Here is a 14,227-nt window from a genome sequence, read left to right on the forward strand (position 1 = left end):
CTGAAAGAAGAATGTCATATACACCTAGGATGGCTTCAGAGTGAGTAAATCATGGGCTAATTTAAATTTTTGGGTGAACTATCCCTTTAATGAAACTCCTTGTGAGTTATTTGTCGAGCGAGTATCTCACCCTCCTCTGACAGCTGTTTGTCTTTGGTCTCGAGGTCCATCTGTCGACACCAGGCCTCCATGCGGTCCGTCTCGGCCTGGAGAAGCTTCTGGAAGCAGCGCCCGTCCCTGAGGCCCGCCGACCCCCCGGGCTGCTCCGCGGACCCGTTCACGCTCCCCGTCCCGGCCTGCAGAGAGGGGTCCGGCGGGGGCAGGGAGGACGGGTCCAGCGCCGGGTCCAGCTTCTCCAGAGACCGGCTGGCCGTCTGACTCTCCGAGGGTTTACCGTCGTTCTGCTCCTGGGATTCGGTCTCCGTCGTCTCCTGTCTCGACGCCATGCTCGTGAAGCGACTGAGTCTAGACACACACAGAGAGAGAAGAGACACTGACCAACACTGACAGCAGTTCAGCTCGAGGTCCACACGCGACTCTACTGGACACGTACTTTAGTTTCCATTATGAATCCATTATGTAAAAATCGATAAGCTGGAAGACCGTTTGAAAGTACTAGGGCAAAAAAAACTAAAACAACAACAACAAAAAAAGTATAATAATAATATTATAAATACATATATATAGTTTTTTGTTTGTTTCATTTTATTGATATTATTATTAAAAAGGTGTGCCATCTTAACTACTGATTTCACAAAACATTTATTTTTCAGAAATTATTAAAAAACAAAATCTTCAATATTAAATTTTTTCTCTTTTATCACCACCAATAACTTCATTTTATTATTTATATATATATATATATATATATATATATATATATATATATATACACACACACACATACATACTACACACACACATTTATACATGAAAAAAATCTGTCATATTTAATAAAAAAATAAAGAATAGCAGATGAGTGAAAGGAAGAAAAATAAAACAAATCAATTAACAATCCTCCAAAATACCGCCATATTCTTCAACATTATTTATTTCTCTAAAATAATCGCTCCAAACAAACAGAACTTTAAATCAATTTATGAATATCAATTAAAATGTTAATAAAGTAGAAAAGAGTTAGATCTGCTTCATTTCATTTGTCCGTCCTAGGAAAAAAAGCAGCGAGAACTGAACCGGAGGAGCAGAAGAGAGGCCGTAGGCCGGGAGAAAGACAGACAGCTGGTGTGTGGGAGACAGCATACTTAAAGAGAGAGAGATGCAAAGATATGAAAATAGACTGAAACGCAGAGCGCCAGGAAACAAAGCAAGCAGAATCTCATTATCTCCTGCCGTCTACACTGAATCATTACTTGTGAGTGTTTCCAGCACCATACATGGCTGAGAGAGCTGACTCACAGACTCGCTCTCAGAGAGAAGTGCTGCCGTATCAAATTCCACAGCGCTAAACGGAGGACCGACATTTCTTTGCTCAAGGATGCAGAAGTCAGAGAGGAAACTCACGGCCTGCCGTCTTCAACCTGAACCCCGATGGACTGGAACCTGGTCGTGGGAGTGTATTCCTCTTTCTGAAACGGCTGCACACAATCCACCTGCGGCAAAACAAAATATTCCTCTGAAAAGGATCCAACAAATCTATTGCTAAACAATAGTTATGATTAGGGATGCACCGATACTGATGCCAGTACTCAGGTGTAGTGGTCGACCGATATATCGCCAAGGCCGATCAGTTTTTCTGATTGGCCGATGTGTTGAAAGCAAGACTTTTATTTTGACAGCGCTACGGACTTTTATTTTGACGGGCGGGGCTGAGAACACCAGCGCCTGATCACACAGCGCTCACTCACATTCTCCGTCTTCATTAGTTTACGATCTCTGTCAGTCATATCTAATCTTTTGTTAGACAGAACTGGTAAACAAAGAAAGTAAATGGTATGCGAAAAAGTAAAGCGTTTGCTTTTATATTATTTGTAACAAAAAAGGCAAACAATCAGGCTGAAATACTTTCATTTACAGTCAACATTCAGCAAATGTGCATCTACATAATTTAAACAAATCTCTGAATATCTTATAAACATTTAATTTCACAAACCTTGCAGATTTAATGGAATCCAGCTGTGATATCTTGTGAAGTGTGCATTACTGTCAGCGAGTGACGGTCGGTCCGTGCGAAGTGAGTGAATGCGAACAGAAGATCAGCTTCACAGGAGACACGATCGAAAAACTGGAAATCCTTCATTTTAAAATATGCTGTGCTATATCCAGTTGCCAACTGTGTCATATTCATATCGTTTTCACTGTGTGCTGTATGTAATATTAGCGTTACCTTGTTTTTATTTGAAAAAATATGATTACCAGTGCGCACAAAATTACCAGATTACTGAGTGCCTGTTACAGTGTTTACTTCCTTTTTATTCACATATTCGTTTATGTATAAACAATTACTTTATTTGTGATTCAAATAAATTCTTTATTGCAGATTCAAGTAGTTGCCATCTAAAGTATAAGCATGTTTATTTTATGGATTTGTTTTCTAATTTATTTATAATTTAGTAAATATTGATTAATATATTATATTTAATTAATTATATTATTATATATATTATATTTATTATATATGCTTTATATCGGATATCAGCCACCCTGCTCTCTAAGATATCAGCATCGGCCATCAAAAAAACTATATCGGTCGACCACTAGATACAACTCAAATCTTCTTATACAATAGGCTTTATGCCCAGCTACACTACTTCCTGAACTTCAGCCAGCTCCTTTGTTTCCTGTCTGCCATTATTGGACAAACTGATTAATCCAGTTGTGTCTGATTATTGTTGTTGTGACTACTGAGGTCAGGCGCACCTGGATTAATCAGTTTGTCCAATAATGGCAGACAGGAAACAAAGGAGCTGGCTGAAGTTCAGGAAGTAGTGCAGCTGGGCATAAAGCCTATTAGTGCAACACGTCACTAACAGGTCATTTGGCATTTGATGCAAAGCAGGATTTTTCCTGCTCTTCTGAAATAAAGCAACGTATTATGTGACGTACTTAACATTTATAAATCAAACCTAGTTTCCCCAGAGCATTGAATGAATTTCATTAGTCATGGTACGTCACATCCATGAGCTCATTAACATATGACTGCCCACATTTACATATCAGAGCCATCTCTGCATTCAACAAACTAGCCTGTCCTGATGAATGACCGTATGAACTGTACGCATAACATCATAAGATGATTTTACACACGTTATAACAAAAAACAGACAGTATCTATAACTTCATAAAAGTTTCATAAAAAAACTAATTATATACCAATAAAATTGTTCCTAAACATGACTATGCATTTCTTATTATATCAAAATATTATATATTATAATGCATATTAATATTATAATAAAAAAAAAAAAAAATTGAAATGTCTATAATTGTATAATACTATACAATTTTGCATGACCAATAAAATGTATCATTTACCATTTTTATTATATATTAATGGTTTATATTTATTTTTATTATTTTTGTAAATAAAAGGGTAAAGCATAGAGGGCCAAATGATAAAAAAGAAAATGCAAAATAATCCTAAACAAATGAATGAATTGCTTTTGTTCCTCTTTAGTCGCTTTGGATAAGTGTTTTCTTAATGCATAAAAGAAAAATTAAATGTGACAGATATTTATCAATTTGTTTGGTGATTTAATAATGAAACTATTTTTCATCTTTATTCACTATTTAATTATGTATTTATTGATTTTCTTTAAATATTTAACAAATATCTTAAATGGCCCTCCACAGTATAGAAGCGCATTTATTTTATCACAATAAATTGTAAAATCCTAAATATCTATAAGTCTTAAAAGCTAGCAAAAGCAGCTTTTTTAATATCTAAATTAGTGCTGGGCAACGATTAATGGCATCCAAAATAAAAGTTTGTTTACATAATATGTATTAGTGTGTGTGTGTTGTGTATAATAATTTTGTATTTATAAATACACACATATGCATGTATATATTTAGCAAATATTTGCTTGTATATACTGTATATATATTTATAAAGTTATATGTTTATATATTATATATATATAAATAAAATTTTTCTTAAATATATACATGCATATGTGTGTATTTATATATACAAAATAATTATACACACACATATATTTTGTAAATACAAACTTTTGATGAGCAACTACAGGAGATGCAACAAAACTGAGCAGACTTCAAGCTTATATGCAAATGAGCAGCGACTACCAATGGAGGTGACGTCACATGACCGGATACCAAAACTGCAATCCAATAGCATACATCACGACAACATCTTTATGCATACATTTCAAACATATTCATGCACGCACCTGAATACCAATCGATGAGAGTTTCCTCTTGGGCGGAGCTTGCAGGTCTTCAGGTGCCAGCGTGAGACTCACAGGCTCCGGGGCGGGCGAGGGCGGGACTATAGCGGGAGGAGGCGTGGTCACTCTCGCGCTGGGCAGATGCACGGGTTCCCGCGGGGCAGGGATGGGCGGCCGCTTCACGCTCTTGGCCAAACTTCCAGTCCGAGAGCTGGCGAGGCTGTCGGAGGAGTTGCTGCGTCCTGATTGGCTGTTGACGTCGCTGCGCTGGTCCTGGCTGTCCAGGTACGTGTCCTGGGCAGATTCGGTGCTGCTCTGGACCGTAACCGAGATGTAGGGTTTGGAGGTGGTGCGTGGAGGAATAGGAGGAGGAGCCTTCTTACAAACAGCCGTACACGTGGAGACTAGAAAAAAGACAGGAAGATGGACCGTCAAGAATGTTCTCACTAGTGTTTACTTCAGTACCAAGTCGATACTTAAAGAGGACCTTTTTACATTTTTGACTTTATAATGTTTTCACTTTTTTTGTGATGTCTGAGATTGTTTTTGATTGTATTATGATATGTCGATAATTTAACATGTTATGTGTCATGTACGCATCTACGGTGGAAACAACTTTCCTCTTGAGGACAAAAACTAGGCTATCCATCTATCCATCAATCCATCCATCCATCCATCCATTATTCCATCCATCCATCAAACAGCATTAATAATTAACTAATCACATTTATTTCATATTTTTTTACTATGGGTAACTAACTAAGGGCTGTCACATAAAAATTTGAATTTCAAACATTTGTCAAATAAAATAAAATAAAACTGAACTTTCGAATTTTTGGTGTGTCAAGAGGCGCGCGAGACATGATGATGACGTAAGCGTGTTTTCTCAGGTTACTGATGCAGTTTTATGCACCATTGTAACCTAATTTTTCTTGCATGCACATTAAGGAAATTATATTTTATTTAAGAACAATTGTTTTAAAAGTTAATGCACTTTAAAAAGTGAACGTCGATAAGATGTTTGATTTGGTTTATACTTGTTTATTGTGCTCGCTTTCGAGCATAGGATACAATTTTGCTAATATTTTGCTAATATTTGTGCAAAACTTTTGTGATTTTTTCTAAATGTTGACAAAAAACTATTGTGAAATGACGCCATTTCCATTAACCGATGTTATACGACTAAAACTTCATGAAGTTTGTAGGTAAAACTACGTTGGTAGGTATATGTACTATATCCCAGCCACGGAAGGAGACGTATGTGTGTTATCCAATCATTAATGGTAAGGAACGACCCTTATTATACTTGAGAGCGGCACATATGAGGTGTTTCTGGGTGTTTCTCCGTCATATCTGCTCCGAAGTCTTGATTGTGGCATTTATTCAAGGTTTAGAATCCATTATTCCTGTAATTATTTTGTCTTATATGAATTTAATAAAGAACTCTGTCTCGTATTCTGTCCAAACACACCGCGTCATCTACGTCAGCTGACCTGTAAATGCGCAAAAACTGTTTCCATTGCAGTTTTGTGAAATATTTATTTTTCGAATTGCCTGAAAAACCACTAGCCTGACTACGTCAGACTTCCTACTTCCGCTCAATTTCATTTCGCTTCTGTATTCAGTCTGAGACAGCATAATAGCTTTCCGTTTTCCTCCGGCCTGAAAACAGCCGGCCAATCAACGAACAGAGGGCGGGCTGAGAGCCGTGACGTAGACGCTGATTGTACCGTGGATGCGTAGATTTACTTCACATAATCTGCAAAAGTCGTTCACAGCCATGTTCACTCCGGTATTTCGCTCGATGGTTTTGTTTTCGCATCATACATGTGATTACAGTGGAAGTTAGATGCGGCTGAGCATGCGCATAACACACGCCATAACCAAACGTTATGTGATTGGCTTACGGGTAACCAATGATTTTAAACTTCCGACAAGCGTCTAGTTCTCACTAGTGTTTACTTCAATACCAAGTTGACACTTAAAGAGGACCTTTTTACATTTTCGACTATTTAAGACTTTCAAACAGCATTAATAATGAACTAATCACATTTATTTACATTTTTTTTTAGTTAAAGAACTATTAAAATAATACAGTTACAATTTAAAAACACTGGTACAGTGAGCTGAAGTTTCACTGGTATTGGCACTGACTACTGACATTTTTGGCACTGACACTAATTCTCACCAACCCAGAAACAACCTCAATACAAAGTCTCTTCAGAATGTCAAATGTTTTTTTCCCAGCAGCCTCTGCTCTTGGGGGCAACAGGAAGAGATGAGACAAAGACAGGCATTTACATACTCGAATCTCAACAGCATTCCTCTCATGCCGGCCGATGGCAGACCGCGTCAGGAATGTGTTGGCCTGCGCCCACAAAACATGGCCTAAATCTGCTGACGAGACTCCAGGTTTTGTACGGCGTGTCATGAACCCTGATGATAACGCTTAACGCCGTATTATTAGCCTGCTGAACAGTGTAGGAGAAGCTACTCTGAAACCGCACGAGATAATGGGCGGCATGACCATATTCATACGGTATGATTTTACATACAGTCATTTTATATCACCATACAGTTACTTTTGCATGAGATTTAACCCCAAAATGTTTTATATATTATGAAATGAAATGTTGTGATGTCTGTTTGATAATATATATATATATATATATATATATATATATATATATATATTATGCAAATAATCTGTTGCAAACCAACAGATTATTGGTAAGAAATGAATGGCAAGAAAGATATCAGTGCAACAGCTTCACATTATGAAACACAAACAAGAAAAACATGAATACATCACAAATATGACTGGATGAGACATATTTGAACTATGCCTTAAACTAGACTGAAACTTAAAAAGTCAATATCTGATAAATAATTATCAGATTATTTTAAATTGCATTCATAATAATAATTCAATTTAAATATATATATATATATATTTTTTTTTTTTTCTTTTTTTTTTTTTGGCAAAAAAGGAATTAAACAAATCAGCACAAAATATAGATGTATAAAACACAATAAGCAGAAATGTTTCTTGAGCAGCTGAAAATTCAGATTTGATCACAGGAATAAATTACATTTTATTCAAATAGAAAACAGGTCTTTTAATTGTAATAATATTTCACAATATTACTGTATTTTTTAACAAATAAATGCAGCCTTGGTGAGCAGAAGAGACTTTCAAAAGCATAAAAAAAAATCTTACCAACCCCAAACTTTTGACCGGTATAGAGTGTTTCAGTTTTTTAAACGTTTTTTTTTTTCAAGGAAAAAAATAAGTCTCTCAATAAGCCTAAATATAACTAAAATCACTGAACTGGAAAATGTAGATTAGTGTACAATGTTTTATAATAATAATTTATTCTATATAGTGTCCATTTCATTCATTTAACATATTTAGTATTGGGGGAATCCAAGTTATTTCACATATTTGAACATTTTATTAAAAAAGTAACGCAATAGTTACTTTCCCTGGTAATTAGTTACTTTCATAATGATGTAACTCAGTTACTATTTGTGAGAAGTAACTATAACTAATTACTTTTTTTAAGTAACATGCCCAACCCTGGTCATATACCATCCCAAACACTCAAGAGAGTTGTCATGAAATGTAATATTTGTGTAATGTCAATCAATACTGAAGAACATGGTTGGGTATAAAATAGGACTGTTTTGCGACAAGCACAATGACTCGTGTTCCTGAACAATCAGGGCTGAAATCTGCCCTTCCTGAAGAGGAAGAACTGTTGGTGAACAATCCTCCTCTGTCTTGTCTGTGCTGTATAGAGGACTCAGTGCCAGGACAAGTCCAATGTGGGACTGTGGAGCTCACAGACAATATTGGATAAATCTGTTCCCTCTCTCTCGCACAGATGACTGGCATTGTCCACTGTGTGTTGTGCTCGCCGTCTGGTGCCAGGACAGATGCCACACAGCAGTCTATGACTGCGTTTACACACATTAACATGTGATCAAGCAGATCAGATCATAAGCCAATCAGGACATGGTGTGTTTACTAGGGCTGCACGATATTGAAGAAAAATGCGATAACTCATTAAATAATGCGATATGCGATACGATGATGCTTAAAGTGTGTAAAATAAACGTAAATTATCTTTGATATATATTTAAAATTATATAACCTACATATGTGTTTCACATTCTTTTTGTGACAAGAAAACATCCCTACAACTTCTGAAAGTGACCAGCAGTGTTTTACTGTAGCATAAGAAGTGTTATTTTAACATTGGCTTAGTTTTCACTGTATGAATTAAATATGATTCTTATTGAAGCTACGAAAGTTATTCAGCCAAGAGCAGTGAGTGATTTTCTCTTTGTATGTTGTTCATGACCCTAGTTATCGCAAGCCGTTGCGATATGCATATTGCGATATATACATTTGCGATATTTCGATATATTGTGAAGCCCTAGCGTTTACACCTGTCCACATCAAGTGGCTTCTGTATCTGGATAACAGATCGGATCTCGCATTCCCATGGAAAAAAAGTCGGTGCAAAGTCGACCTGAATGAATGGGTTTTCTTTTAAAAACAGTTTTCAGTCGGGGGATGTTTTACAAATCTCACAAAATTAGGAGGATATTGAGGCCGGAAGTGCTAATAATGTGGAAAGATGCTGTAATGGAAACATCCGGATACAGGTCGCATGTTAATGCCAAGTGTAAACGCGATAGCATTGCTAATACAGATGAATGATAATATGACACAGGATGATTTGACATCAAATAGCCAATAAACATAAGCTACTAGGGCAAATATCGATTTCTTGATTTTAATTTATTCTAATTTTGATATTGATTCTTAAAATGCAAAGAAACGATCTTTAAGGGGTCATTTACACAACACTGTTTTAGCTTAAAACTGAAAACTTTGTATGCGTTTCGGCTGTTCATTTACACGATAATGGCATTTTGGGGCCCTGAAACCACACACTTTTGAAAGCAGTATTCAGAGTCAAGTTTTAGGAAACGATAGCGCTATCAACTCAGTGTAAACTACAAAACCAGGACTTTGTGAAACTGGTGACATCATGCGCATGCATATTACGTGTTCAGTCTATAGTGTTTCTTTACAAAGTGATATCGCCACCTTCTGGCCCGGCAGCAGAATACAGCGTGTTTGGTCGTTTTGACAACACTGTCATCTGTATGCGAAAAACGCAAAGGAAAAGCATTTAGTAAATGTACCCTTAGTCGTCTTTTGAGTTGATGCCTGAACAAAACTTAACTGAACATGATATGTAGAAAAAAATTGTGCAAAATTCAAACAATAAGTGTTGTTTTGTCACTCTTAAAGGATTAGTTGACCTCAAAATGAAATTTTCCTGATAATTTACTCACCCCAGTGCCATCCAAGATGTTCATGTCTTTCTTTCTTCAGTGGAAAATAAATTAAGTACTTTGAGGAAAACATTTCAGGATTTTTCTCCACACAGTGGACTTCAATGGCAACCAGAATGATGAAGTTCAAATCAATGTAGTTTCAAAGGGCTCTGCACAATCCCAGTTGAGAAATAAGGGTCTTGTCTAGCGAAACAATCCGTCATTTTCTAAAAAAAATAAAAATGTATATACTTTTTAACCACAATTGTTCGTCTTGTGCTGGTCTGCGACGCGCCACGTATTACGTCATCACGTTGGAAAGGTCATCAGAGCCCTTTGAAACTGCATTGATTTGAACTTCAACATTCTGGTTGCCATTGAAGTCCATTGTGTGGAGAAAAATCCTGAAATGTTTTCCTCAAAAAAACTTAATTTCTTTTCTACTGAAGAAAGAAAGACATGAACATGTGCTGTATCATAAAGATACAGCACAATTTACAAAAATGTAAGTTGTAGCTCAAACAGTAGAGCGTTGACGCTTGCAACGCCAAGGTCATGGGTTCGATTCCCAGGGAAAGCAAGAACTGATAAGAATGTAAATGTGTACGTTGAAATGAAATGCAAGTCGCTTTGGATAAAAGCGTCTGCCAAATGCATAAATGTAAATTTATCAGGTCTCGTGTAATCATTGTTTCAGCCGCGGAAAGACATCAATAAAACAGCTAATAAAAAATGTCATGTAACGTCACATTTACCTCAAAAAAGCCAGACAATGCCCAGCCCTACAAGCTAAACTATGGCACTCAGAGTGAAAAGCATGATCATTGGTAACAGTGATACTCACCTCTAAAAGCATGGAAATCAGTTACTCAAGATGCCATCAAGGAAAGCACAAACCCCATAGTAACGAAAGTGCAACGGCTAATTATTTCCCCTGACAGATATTGAACGACTTACTTCAGCAGGGCTTCTCTGAGATGTAGTGGCAATTTAATTAAACACTTTTATACTGAGAACAAATCTCAATGCAGCACTGTATTAATTACAACAAGACCTCCCTCTGGAACTTTAACAGTTGAGTGGCGTGAATAAAATACAGTTTGAGTTTGCTCTTTATATTTGGTACTTTGCACTGAGGGTGATATGAGTTTATGACACAGTTCTGGCTCTACAGGGAAGGCTCAGGCCAGATTAACGCATTAGAGCCAGTCGCTTTGCCCCGGGGCCCCTGCCAAACCTCGCATGGCCTTTCTGTGAGCACAGAGGACAGGCACTAAAATACCACCAAACTGAGTCTGAGAGGCGCTGTGGATCTCCCTCCTTCAGTGTTAAACGTGTTGTTAAAGTGTCGCTGTTAAAAATATTAAAGAACCCAAAATTGAAATTCTGATTTTATTTAGCTACTCGCTTTTATGATGCTCCAATTTATTTATTCTGTGAGGCACAAAAGGAGAAACTTATTTTTCATATGACACTTCATTGTGACCACGTCTATCAAAAAGCCATTGCTTGAGTCAATATGAACTAGTTTTATGATGCTTTTTGAAGCTTGACTAAGGGACTGTGGACTGTTGTTTTAAGCATAAGAGCTAATAATTATTTTGTGCTGCAATGGAAAAATAACAGCATAAAGGTTTGGAACAACACGAGAGTGAGTAAATGATTTAAAACATGTTGGAAACATTGATTAGTTCACCCAAAAAAAAAAATTCTGTCATAATTTACTCACACATGTCGTTCCAAACCTGTAAGTCTTTTGTTCATCTTTGGAACACAAATGAAGATATTTTTTAATGAAATCTAAGCGATTTCTGTCCCTGGGTTAGCGAATATAAACAGAAGATCAACCGAACCTGCTTGACCCGCGAGAACAAACCTCATTGGTTCTTGCAGAAGCTCAAACGTGCTGCGTAACACGAGAATGAACCTCATTGGTTCTTGCCGAAGCTCAAACGTGCTGCGTAACACGAGAATGAACCTCATTGGTTCTTGCTGAAGCTCAAACGTGATGCGTAACACGAGAATGAACCTCATTGGTTCTTGCTGAAGCTCAAACGTGCTGCGTAACATGAGAATGAACCTCATTGGTTCTTGCAGAAGCTCAAACGTGCTGCGTAACTCAAGAATGAACCTCATTGGTTCTTGCAGAAGCTCAAACGTGCTGCGTAACACGAGAATGAACCTCATTGGTTCTCGCACATCAAGCGAACTATACTTGAGCTTCCGTTTATCACAACTGATGTGTGAGTTGATGAATGATTATATGTGAATAAAAGACTAAATTCAATCTGTTCATCATAAAGCGATTCGAGTCTCTTTAGAAAATTTGGACTAAACCACTCAATTCAAATGGATTAGTTTTACAATCTCTGTATGACCTTTTTGAAGCGTCAAAGTGGTAGTTGCGTAGCTGTCAATGGAGGGACAGAAAGCTCTCAGATTTTATTTCTGTTCCGAAGATGAACGAAAGTCTTACAGGTTTGGAACGACATGAGGATGAGTAAATTATGAAAGAATTTTTATTTTTTTGGGTGAACTAACCCTTTAACTGGTCACAACTAAATAATAAATCCTGGTCCACTCCATACAATGCATAAATGCAAAGATGTGTAACAGACCACACTACACAGACTGAACTCATCCCTTCCCTTTCATCACATGCAGACTTGTGCAATTAATCAGAAACACACATCCTAATAAGGATTACATCTCTCCATACCACAGCACATGTTTACCAAGAAGAGAAACATTTGGCTGAAAGTAGGACAATCTAGTCCATTCGGCTGAAAATATTGAGTATAAAAGTAAACTTTTCAAACATATATTATAAATGCATAAATTCACAATATTCTCCATGCAATCTCATTCTTTTGCATGAGATTATGCAAAATAATACCTAACCCCAACCTTATGTTTGGGTTAGGCACCCTGCAGCTTTACATTTTCAGCATGAATCAAGTGAGATTTAAATACGATGCAAACACTATCCAAAGTTAAAGTTATCCCTCCCTGACAAATGCATTTGACCTCGTTCAAAACACGGTGCATAGAAACTGGCCATTGTGTGTGTGATCAGATTCAGATCTCACACGTGCAACCGAAACCCAGATGCATTAAATGCCCTAAGGCAGCATTTGCATGAAAAGCAGCATGCCTGAAATGTAAGCTGTCATGTTTAGGTAGGAAATGCTGTCATGCTTTGCCTGTCTAGACGGATGCATCAGTATAAACACACCTCCAGTAGCCAACATGACATGCTAACATGAGCTAACCTGCTAATACAATCAAAATATCCCTAAATCAAATATTAAAATGATCAACGGAAATGCATTCCTGACACTAAATCTCGCTATCATCAGATGTGATGTTCGTGACTTCCTCTGACCCCGAGCACATGCCAAAACCAGCAGCACACGCGATCCGTCTCGAGGCGATGCGCGCGCGTTCGCTCCCCGCACTCCGGGTATAAAAATCCACACACCTTCTCATTCTCCTCTTCCTCTCGGTGTAAAGCGATCACCGTCGATGGCGTACTTCCATCACGTCACGTAGAACAGAAAAGACGCAATTAAGTGATCCACTGAAAGGCTTTTTTTTTTTTTTTTTTTTCTGTCTGTGTTGTTTCCTCCCACCCGCTATAATATCCTTCCGTTCAACGGATCCCACCATCCACGTCTCGAGGAGTCGAGGAAAAAGAACCGATCCGGTAATCCGCTTTCAGGACGCGGGATTGGAGAAAGACGCGCTCGAGGCGTTCACTTGCTGCGCTCTGATTGGTCGGGGGGCGGGGCGTAAGGTCTTGACGCGGTCGAATCAGAATCGCTGTTTTTGTGCGTCACACAGAATCCCCGCTTGCGTGCGCGCTCTCACTTCTCAGCAGCAGAGTTGCCAAAACTGCTTATTATAAGCAATTTTAGGCTTGTTCCCCAAATTTAGATTTAGGCAGTCGCGGGTTGATCTGGTTTTGGTTCTATTTGCTCAATAAAGGTGCGTTTTTGGGCTTGTTACTGGTTGAAACACATAGAACAATACGTATGCTCGCTTTATCGTTATTTAGTGTTTTAACTAACTATTAACTTTTTATCAGTCTAGTTTTCACATCTTAAGCATCTTAAAAGGCATATTTTTAAGATACAGCATATTTATGTCATTATAAAATGCTTTTGATGCAACAGCAAGACATAAACAGTATCTTATTTAGATAGCAGGAGAAAATGAAGTGTCAGGAGATTATGCAATTTTGTTTTATGAGTTTTAAAGACATTAATGAATTCAGTGCCTTTATGCCAGGTCATTTGGTCAATAAATAACGTGCTGTGGGTGGGAGTTGGTGGACCGTTTTTTTTAAAGGGACTAACTTATATTCTGCCCACTATTTTTAAGAGGGAAGTGAAAGAGTTTCCACCATAAACAGTACACATGACCTCATCATGCTCCATGTTTATGATACAGAAAGCTATCTAATTTTGTGTTTGGCAATATGCTCGACTGAAAGAGATGTTCAA

The 14,227-nt window shown here is 37.5% G+C and overlaps 1 protein-coding gene across 1 annotated transcript in view; it reads right to left on the bottom strand.

Moving 5' to 3' along the window:
• Positions 1 to 14,227, bottom strand: part of dlgap4a (discs, large homolog-associated protein 4a) — a 169,569-nt gene that overhangs the window by 7,205 nt on the left and 148,137 nt on the right. Inside the window, exons 8-10 of the mRNA XM_084098390.1 lie at positions 4,371 to 4,771; positions 1,522 to 1,610; positions 131 to 465 (exon numbers count right to left, since the gene is read on the bottom strand). Coding sequence (XP_083954516.1) covers positions 131 to 465; positions 1,522 to 1,610; positions 4,371 to 4,771 — 825 coding nt within the window. The remainder of the gene's footprint in view (positions 1 to 130; positions 466 to 1,521; positions 1,611 to 4,370; positions 4,772 to 14,227) is intronic.

The sequence above is a fragment of the Abramis brama genome (genome assembly GCF_963993115.1).
Source record: "Abramis brama genome assembly, chromosome: 22".
NCBI classification, from domain to species: Eukaryota; Metazoa; Chordata; class Actinopteri; order Cypriniformes; family Leuciscidae; genus Abramis; species Abramis brama.